Source organism: Erpetoichthys calabaricus, chromosome 15 (genome assembly GCF_900747795.2).
Source record: "Erpetoichthys calabaricus chromosome 15, fErpCal1.3, whole genome shotgun sequence".
Lineage (NCBI taxonomy): Eukaryota > Metazoa > Chordata > Cladistia > Polypteriformes > Polypteridae > Erpetoichthys > Erpetoichthys calabaricus.
In genome coordinates this window covers 92,732,239-92,742,568 of record NC_041408.2, presented here as the reverse complement: position 1 = coordinate 92,742,568, position 10,330 = coordinate 92,732,239, and the positions used below count along the sequence as shown (strand labels likewise).

Genomic DNA, 10,330 nt, shown 5'->3' with positions numbered 1-10,330 from the left:
ACTTATTTTGATTCATTTGACAAAGATATTAGCCGGTGTTATTGGTGTTAAGCTTCCTATTTGAGGACGTGACGTAAGTAAACAAAGTGAGTGGATTCGTGGATTTTGTAAACGTGTGGGTGTTATCTTCCTTCTAATTGGCTGCACTGGACGTGCTGACGTGTATTTTATTTGCCGTAGCCCACGTGTTTTTCGGTACAAACAGCTGGTCTGCGTTTTCGCGGGTCCACTCCACTCCAGTACTAGATGCCACGACCAAAGCGCAGTGATAATCGGTAGGTCAGCGCGGCGGGCGGAGCTCCTTGTCAAGCCCCCGCAGGTCATTTCTGCGTGACTGAGCCTCAGTCCAGTCACTGGAGTTTTTTTTGTTTTTTTTTGCCTGCACGCACATTTCATTTGTAAGGTTATTTTATTTTTTGTGTTGTTTCCATTAACTGGAATTTGTCGTGTCTTCGTCCCCTGAAGACGGGGTCGCGCTTTGACAAAAAATTGCTGCGGAAGAACCCCGCATGTGGATCAGCGAAAGTAGGCAAGCAGTTCACATGCACCTCATCCAGGCGCTTCCTCACCCCTCGGGGCAGTTGAACCGCAATCCAAAAAAGGACGCGATGTGTTCACCTTGACTGAAGTCCGCGCGGATGCCACAAACATGGAGAAGCAGGCGCTGATCACCGCCGTTAGTCTGTCCATGAGTGTCTGCTCTCTGATCCTGCTGGTGACTGCGATTTTCACGGACCACTGGTACGAGACGGACACCAGGAAGCACAAGGAGCAGTGCGAGCTGCACGGCGCTGACTCGAACGAGCACAAGAGTCGGCTGATGCCGGTGTATCACCTGCCGCTCCGGGAGAGCGGGGACCCGCTGCGCAGGTTCAGCCTGTTAAGCCCGATCTCCATCGGGAGCAGGGAGGACGACCTGCTGGAAAACTGGAGATCCATTTTGGGGTTAGGAGTTCTGGAATCCGAGTGCGCGCGCCCGCTGTTCTCGACCTACTCCGGACTGTGGAGAAAATGCTACTACCTGGGCATTGACCAGGACATCGACAGCCTCATCTCCAAGGGTAAGGGCACCGTGGCAGGAAGGGTCAGTTAACGAGCTGCTCTGTGGATGTTCTGGCAGAAGTGCATGTAAGCGGAAAGATCTTGAGCGAAAGAATGAAATGATCCAATACATGCATAATACATTTACTGTATATAGCGCCTTCCCCATGCTCTGTAAGTTTGGCTGCTCAATTTTCGAAAATTAAATGTTTGTAAATAAACGTGAAAAGAATTCGTTTGTCCTGAAAACGTATAGATGATCATTAAATGACACCTTCATGCAGTGCAGTCGAAGCCCTTATGGAGCCCTATAGCGGGGGACTCTTTAGTTACCTCCTCGGTGTCCATAGCTCCGACTTTAAGGACGGATTTGGGGGAGGGGTTGTTGCCCCCCCCCCTTAGAATCTGTAGCGCACCCTGACTTCCCAAAACGGCCCCCCCCCCCACCCCCACACCTTGAGTGACAGCGGCCGCCTGATGGATTGACCCCTTATTCCTTAGTTAAGAATCCATGCCATGCCCATCATCAGGTTTAAAACGGTATGTGTGTGTGTGTGTGTGTGTGTTTTTTTAATTACACTCCATTACTGATTATAAACTTTCAAGAAAGTGACAATAAACTGATGAACTCTTCACTTTTTATCTGCCCGTCAGCTCATTTTAATGAACTGAACGCTGAGTGCGCCTGCTCGATCCGGCGCATGCGCATATGTATTTTTTTATTTTTAAATTTCAATTAATTTCTATTAATTGAAAGACATGCAGGTCTGGTGAATTGGCGATGCCATATTGTCAGCCCCGTGTGTGTGTGTTCGTGTTCGCCCCACGATGGACTGGTGTCCTGCCCATGTCGTGTGCCTGCCTTGCGCAAGATGCCGTCTGGGATAGGCGAGAGCTCCCCGCAACCCAGCATTGGATAAGCGGGTTTGGACGGGTGGGTTTAATGATGTGACCCATAGAGTACACTGTGAAAAATGTGGCCGTGATTTTAAGGGTTAAATGACTGTCAAATAACCGTCAGGAGATGTGAGCGGCGCGTGGTGTGAACCAGTGAAACGAACGCAGTGATTAAAATTATCGTTATTATAACTTCATTCTGATTTTAATTTATTTCAATTTTTAATACACTTTTGATTTACATAGGTTTTTTTTTAATCAATTTTATTCCAAAATCTGAAATTACCGTCAATTAGACTGTATACTATTTCGGTCTTTTTTTGACCCCGGTTATTAAAAGAGAACAGATGCAAGTCTTATTCCAAACTTCTTTTAAAGGAAAACCTCATAGCCGTATAATTTACATAACAAATATATATATTCTTTGTTTCTTTGGGAACATCCCGATGAGAGGCAACTTCCTACACGTCGTCTTTGTTCTCTTACCATTTCCAGCACAAAAAACACAACTTGTTTTGGTTTGTTAGAGTACATCTTACTTTTTTTTCTGTATTTATTTTCACCGAATCTTTATCTTTTGTTTTCAAAAATAAACATTACCATTTCTTTCATTTCTTCGCAATTAAATACAAAGTCTTGTTTTATTTCAAAATCCAAACCTGTACAAAAACCAACTCCTCCTCGCTTTTGCATGTGGCAGCAAATCCTAACTTTTCAATGGCTCTTTGAACCCTCGGCGTCCAAAGCTGAACACAAGCTGCCCTTCAGAGGCTTTACTTTCACATTTTCATACAGAGACCCCGGAAATGCGTGGAATAAGGGACCACGTAGTGTGGTGGACAGCAGGACTTTAGGGACCCTCAAAACGCGAGGAAAGGACTGGCGAGCTTTGTTGGACTGAACGGTTTGTTCCCGTCCACAATATCTGCAGAACTTTATTTGTCCTCAGGGGAAATCTGGCTCTTAATTGAAGCTCTTTAAATAAATAATTAGAAAAGAAGTGATAAGTGTATACATATAGGAAGGAAAAAAAGAAAAACGGTGAGACACACGGAGCTGCTTCTGCTCACGGCGCCCTGTTGTAATTACGTTGAATCAAATCTCCTCGTACCTTTTTAAAATTCCCAATTTAACTCAACTTACCTGAAACCAAACCAAAAATGTCGGTCTTTTATCACACATCTCTGTCCTCTTGATTCTGCGCACTAAATCATGACCAGAGCACCAATATGACTTTTTTTGTATAAAACTCCATTACTTTGACCAAACACTTTATCATTTGTTCATTTTCGTTTACATTTTTTTTCGCTTTTTTTAACACACACAAACTCTCTGAGCGAGGGTCCACTGCCTGCCATCGCAGATTCACTATTGTCCTTATTATTTTTTAAAATTTTAAATGTCCTGAAAACAAAATGAGTTGGTCTAAAGAGGTCTGGCCTCTATTTCTCTTGCTTATGGAAGTATTTTCTCAGCAGTACATTTATTCACTTGCTCTTCTGTTAGCATCCATTCCTCTCTTATTATTCGCCAGTCTTTCTTCCTCCGATTGCACATTCCGAAATTCCTTGTTCACATTTCCTTAAACGTCTCTCCATGCTTATTCGCTTATTATGTCCTGACACGTTCACTTCCCTCCCACCACATTTCATTCACTCCTCTCCCACCACATATTTTCTTTTATTACATTAATTAGTTTACGTTGCTTTTTTTGGCATTTTTTTCGCTTGTCCTCTTTTCCTGTAATCCATACAGCATCATTTCTTCTATTATTTGATTTACTCCTAACTTCTTTTTCCATCTATTAACCTATGCATTGCAAACTTCTTGGGCTTTTTCACAACACCAAAAAACATGTTGCCGTTTCTGAAACTAATACAATTTTCCCTCGGACATATTGGACTTTAACACTCGTCTTTTATATATACAAATACAACGACCAATGGAGGAACAAAATTCGGACAAAATTAAATAAATACGTGCATAAATAAATAAAAGTACTATGGAATGTGACAATAAATAAAAAAAGAGCACGAGATGTGTGCGTAAATAATTACATGTGTCATGGAATGTTATTTAATTACGCCCGTAATTTTCCTCCGCCAACACCTGTCAAAGTGGAGAGGGCGGGGTCTAGTGAGTGCTGTGTTTTAATTGGTGAATCGTCACCGCAGGTCTAAGCCTACAGCTTCAGGGCGGAAGGGTGGTTCAGATGTAATTATGCAATTTTCATTAATAATAATAATAAATATTAATTACATTTATATAGCGCTTTTCTCAGTACTCAAAGCGCTATCCACACAGGGAGGAACTGGGAAGCGAACCCACAATCTTCCACAGTCTCCTTACTGCAAAGCAGCAGCACCACCCCTGCACCATTACGCTATAGCTTAAGTGTATTACATAGAGAATTCACAAAAAATTCTTTTTGTTGCCGATAGATGGCAGCACCTGCCCTGCATTCGTTGATTACAAGATATTTCAAACAATTCTTTTGTCTTGCATTGTTTTCCTGCATTGCATTTAAAATAGCATAATTAGATCTGGACCACCCTATAGGTCGTCACAAATCAAATTGATTGCCATGCTAATCGCACCAAACCACTTAGCCCTAACATTAAGTAAGTCCTAACCCTAATCATTTATCCTACACGCTAGCCATACTAACCCCTAACGTTAATGGTTGGTCTTTAACTGGAGTAGACCTGCGGTGACGTGTAGTGCTCTGGCTCTGCAGTTGGATTTTATTTGGGTACACCGGACTTGAACCTTCTGCCACCAAATACCACATTTACAGCAGACACTTGAGATGTGCGCTCCAAATAATGAATTTCGTGTTTCTTGAATTAATGGAGCCACTCAGCACGGTAATTCTGGGCAACTTTTTCTTGCATTAGTATCCAGTCTCCACTTTGAGCAAATGAAGGAGCCACAGGAGTCCCAACTCAAGCAAAACCCATACATCTACTCTGCAGACAATTCAGCAGTCAAAAGCACTCGCTGTAAACTTTAATTTGCTGCTAAATTATCAAATCGACTCAAACCGATTCTGCGAGATTGAAAAAAAAAAAAAACAACCCAGGATCCGTGTATGAAAAGCGCTGTTACATTAAGCAGCCGAGCATAGCAGAGCCTTTCAGCAGATTGTGTCCCACTGACACGAGGAGAACATGCAAACTGCACACAGGCAAAGCCAAGGTGCAGCTTCAGGGTCGAGCGGCACTAAGCACTGCGCCGCCATGTCGCCCATAAGGTCTGAACGTAGAGCTCAGTGCAATGCGTGTTTAAAATGAGGTCATTTTAATGAATGTCCTGTTTAACACTTGGTGATAAATGGATCAGGGCCAGTTATTTAAAGCCATTTTTTGTTCTGCGATTTTACATGGACTTCAAATGAAGCACACATCCTCATCAGCCTGATTACTCATTTGCTCCGTGGGCGTCAAATTTCAAGCTAGCGCATGTGGTGGAACACGGCCTGTTTCACAGAATACAAGAAGCGGAATGATCTTTTTACTAGAACATCACACAACAGTTGGAGGGTCCAAAGTTGGATAGAGGAGGGTCTGAAAATGCAATACACCAGAATTCTGATTTGTGGTGGAAAAGAACAGCAAAATGTGGATAATGTGAGTGATCAATTAGCTCTGTGACCGCTTGACATTCATCTCATCATCTTGGGAGATGAGCCAGAAGAGGGGGGTGGGGGGTAATGATATCCAGGGCACACACTGGGGTCCTCAAAGCCTGGAATAAAAAGTTTGTTTTGGAGAAGAAGGGGCCTACAGGGACTGCTTAAAAATGGGGCCCAGAGTTCCGTGCTACCCCACTGGGTGAGTCGCTGCAGTCTGGGCTCGCTTGTTAGTGGCGCGGCCTTGGACCTCCTAGGACCGGAGTTCAGATGCCAGGCTGACTATTCTCTATGTGGAGTTTGCATGTTCTCCCCATTTGATAAGCAGGTTACTTTGTTTGGCATCTCCAGACTGCCCCTATGCATGAATGGAGTTCTGCCCTGAATTGTTTCCTACTTTCCACCAATGCACCCTTTGACCTCAGATGTGTGTTAACGATGGACGTGGTCGATACAATCATTAAATGAAACTGATTATGGTAATTAAGAAACTGTATAGTTAAATTACTGAATAAAATGCAGAAGTGCTCATATTTATCAAGTTCAAAACAGTCCTAACTGGCTCAGAAATCTCAGACTGAAACACCTAAAATAAAAAAGGATTTTATGAACTGTCCTCATTATGGAACTCCTAACTTTACCAGGATTGGGGAGAACTCGTGAGCTGTCCTAACTCGTTATGGAGTTGTTTAGAAGCAGAAATCGGCGCCCACATCCCAGGAGAGGTGGACCGTTTTAGAAATGCTGCACAATGAACTCGTGAAAAGATATTGATTTGATAGGGATGGAATTCTTCTTCTTCTTCGTTTTCCCTCCATTTCTATGTAGGGTCAAAGTGCCTGATCAGCCTTCTCCATACCGCCCTCCAGTTTATCATCAAAATGGCTCGGAGAATTCCTGGCACTCAGCTGCCACCACTGGCAGTCATCTTCAGTACCCGCTGCAGCAGAAAAGCAAAGAACATTTGTAAAGACCCAACCCACCCCGGCCATTGCATTTTCACTCCTCTGCCAGGTGCTTCAGGGTCCTGCATGCCCACAGTACCAGGCTGATGAACAGCTTTTACCCTGAAGCAGTAACAGAGACCACCGTAATGGAAATAAAGTTCAACATCAACCACACATAGTCGCACACTTAAATATGACCCGTGTAGAACTCACGACTGTTACACTGACTTCTTTCTTTCTTTCTCTTTCTTTCATTGAAGTCAAATTTAACAAACTAAATTCAATTCAACCTCCAGCCAAGAGAAAGCGAGGAAGGCCAACAGCCCAAGTAAAACTTTAAGAGTAGAAGAGAATCCTTTTCCCCAGTGTAAAAGGTTTTTCTAAAATGTTGATCAGATCCTACCAGGTTTTTAAAAAGTTTTGAAGAGATCCACTAAGTGAGAATTTGATTTTTGCTTACAATTTCAAGTAGTATATTGAACTCCAGTTACCCACGGACTTAAGAGCAATGGGCTAGGATTCTTCCAATTGAGCAAGATAAGTCTAAGTGCCAATCGTGAAGTAAAGGCCATTGCGTTTGTTTGTCCTTCTGCCCTTGAAGCCCCTCTGTGTGCCCACCACACACAGCTGTGAATGGATTAGGAGAGATTGTGACACCAAGGCTGTCTGAAGGACATGCAAAGATTTTTGTCCAATGTTAAATTGGCGCAGGCCCAGAACATGTGGCCGAGTGGGTCTGGAGCTCGATTGCAACATTCGCAGGTTGGCTCTTGCCCTGGAAACATTTTGGACAATCTTAAACGAGGCAGATGTCCATCCATCCATCCATCCATTATCCAACCCGCTATATCCAAACTACAGGGTCACGGGGGTCTGCTGAGACCGATCTACTTGATAAAAAATTTTAAGTTGAATAATTGTATACTTTGCGCATATGGAGCTTACTCCAATCTAAGCAAATGTGTTTCTTCTTTCCTTCCTTCAGGTATCGCCCAGAGGTGCACGTCGGTGAAGTACCACTTCTCACAGCCCCTGCGACTAAGGAATATTCCATTTAATCTCACAAAAACGATTCAGCAGGACGAGTGGCATCTTCTCCGTAAGTACACGGTTGAACATCAGTTGACAGAGAAGAACCAAAGATCAATAAAAACTAATTTATTGCTGTGATGAAGTGTGATTTTTATTTCATTTTTTGCTCATTTATTTTTAAATTTCTGTCCTTCTGAGACTTTTTCCTTTGGAAGTTTTTGAAAGCTAGAAATTCTTTGCGTCTTTTCCATCTATAGTATTTGGTTCAGGTTGTTATAATTTTTATTGTATCTGTAAGAGCCAATCTTAGAAAGTTTTGAGTTAAACTCATATTAATGTTTGCTTAATTTGAATAGAATATAATTTCTTCCATAGTCCTAGACAATGGTATGATCTTTTCCCCCTATAAGTTAGTAAGAGATAGAACCTTCTTACTATAACTGAGGAACAGTGTGATAACAAGCAAGCCCGCAATTCTCTAGAGAATCGTAAATCCAAGAATGGCAATCAGTTTCTGTTCCGTCCGGTATTTGGATGGATGACATATCATGGAGGGTGGGTGCGTCTGGGGAAATGTCATTTAATTAAATCAGCATATCTGTACTAAGGCGGTTTCATTTTGTGGAGACGTGATTCCGTTGCCTTTGCTGACACCGACGGCCGGCAGAGTGGAGCACAGCAAGTTTAGTGTACAGGTTATGGTGTTCGTGTGCCAGCCACTGAGTCTGGGAAGCCGCTGGGTTAGAGTCTGTGACCGTTATGTGATCTGTATTACTGGCACAGTGGATTAGAGCAAGTGTAGTGAACAGGTTGTGTTGTGTGACCGCCACCTACTGACTCTGGGAAGCCGCTGCGTTTGACTCTGGGGCGTGCACCACGGCGCAGTACGTATGCGCCTCGGTGGGAAGCTGCTGCGTGATGAAATATCATGGAGGGTGGGTGCGTCCTGGGACAGTTCATTTCAACACGCTTCTGTTATTGTCTTTCTTCATGCAGTCTCGTTTTTGTTTTTTTATGGCTGTGTCGTCGTATATGCGGTGGTGTGGGCGGTCACGTTCGGGCGGCTGTAGAACCTGGCGTGCACGTTTTACCTCAGGGTTAGTTCACAGGTCGTAGGCATGGTAAAGTTTCCAATTAATTCAATACAGTAACCGTATTTGAACTAAAGCAAAGCCACTGCGTTTGACTCTGGGGTGCTGCGCCGCAGTGCGCATGCGCGTCGGTGCATCCGCCGCGCCGCATAAATTAACTGCCTATTAGTAATATAAAGTTCAGTTGTGTTTAGAACTGGTCCCAGTATATAAGGAGTTAAAAGACCCATTTTCTACTCCGAGATGGGAGAAGCATAAAGTTTTCTGACCATCGTTTTGAAATGGTTCAGAAATGTTAAGCAAATAGTAACGATTTGAGATGTAACAAGATTTAAGCTTTGAACAGAACTTAATAAGAATTTTCCTTTTTTTTTTTTTTTACTATTTTAATTTTCTTTTTTTTCCTGTGTGAACTGTTTTACTTTGAATTTTAACAAAACTTTTAAAAACGAAGATATTTTGTCGGTGGAATCATTTCTGTGCGTCAGGCTTTAGTTGAATCCCATTTTTTGATTTAGAGCTGCTGAACTTTGGTAACTTTGGAAAAACGCAGCTACAGTATCCATTTTGGTTTTAATGGGCATTGGTATTTTAAACTCTTGTTGGTAAGACACTAACAAAAAGACAGGAGACAGAGCTGTAGGTGACAGAGTTAAAGATGTTCGGATTTGTTTTAGATGTGATGATGATGGATAGGATTAGAAACGAGGACTTTAGAGGGTCAGCTCAGGTTGGGAGACCAAGTCAGAGAGGCGAGATTGTGTTGGTTTGGACATGTGCGGAGGAGAGATGCTGAGTATATTGGGAGAAGAATGTTAAGGATAGAGCTGCCGGGCAAGAGAAGAGGAATGCCTAAGAGGAGGTTTATGGATGTGGTGAGAGAAGACATTCAGATGATCAGGGTGACAGAGCAAGATGTAGAGGAGAGGAAAAGATGGGACAAGATAGTCCACTGTGGTGTCCCCTAACAGGAGCAGCTGAAAGAAGATGATTCAGTCCTTCATAGAAGCCCCTTTGGCAGCAAATCCAGCTTTGAGTCTACTTGGGGGTAAATCCCTACAAGCTTTGCACTCCTGGATTTTGGCAGTTTATCCCAGGGTTGCAAATGTATTCAAAATCAAAAACTGAAATCTTTCTTTCCTTAGAAGTACTCAGACCCTTCATTCAGTCCTTCGTATGTAACGGGGAGTGTGGAAGAGAGGTGAAGAAGAGAGTGCAGGCAGGGTAGGAGTGGCTGGAGATGAGTGTCAGGAGTGATTTGCTACAGACGGGTACCAGAAAGGGTTAAAGGGAAGGCCTACAGGACGGTAGTGAGACCAGCTATGTTATATGGGTTGGAGACAGAGCTGGAGGTGGCAGAGTTAAAGATGTTAAGATTTGCATTGGGTGTGACAAGGATGGACAGGGTTAGAAATGAGGACATTAGAGTGTCTGCGGTGGGCTGGCGCCCTCCCCTGGGTTTGTTTCCTGCCTCACGCCCTGTGTTGGCTGGAATTGGCTCTAGCAGACCCCTGTGACCCTGTAGTTAGGATATAGCGGGTTGGATAATGGATGGATGGATGGATAATGGATGGATGGACATTAGAGGGTCAGCTCAGGTTGGATAGTTGGAAGAAAAGGTCAAAGAGTGGTGAGATGGCGTTGGTTTGGACATGTGCAGAAGAGAGATGATGGGTATATTGGGAGAAGGA

General features: G+C 43.3%; 1 protein-coding gene across 1 annotated transcript in view; it reads left to right on the top strand.

The window, feature by feature from the left end:
* The first annotated feature begins 220 nt into the window (after positions 1-220).
* tmem178a (transmembrane protein 178a) overlaps positions 221-10,330 on the top strand; it is a 53,295-nt gene continuing 43,185 nt past the window's right edge. The window contains exons 1-2 of the mRNA XM_028820407.2: positions 221-1,061; positions 7,502-7,615. Coding sequence (XP_028676240.2) covers positions 650-1,061; positions 7,502-7,615 — 526 coding nt within the window. The 5' untranslated portion in view covers positions 221-649. The remainder of the gene's footprint in view (positions 1,062-7,501; positions 7,616-10,330) is intronic.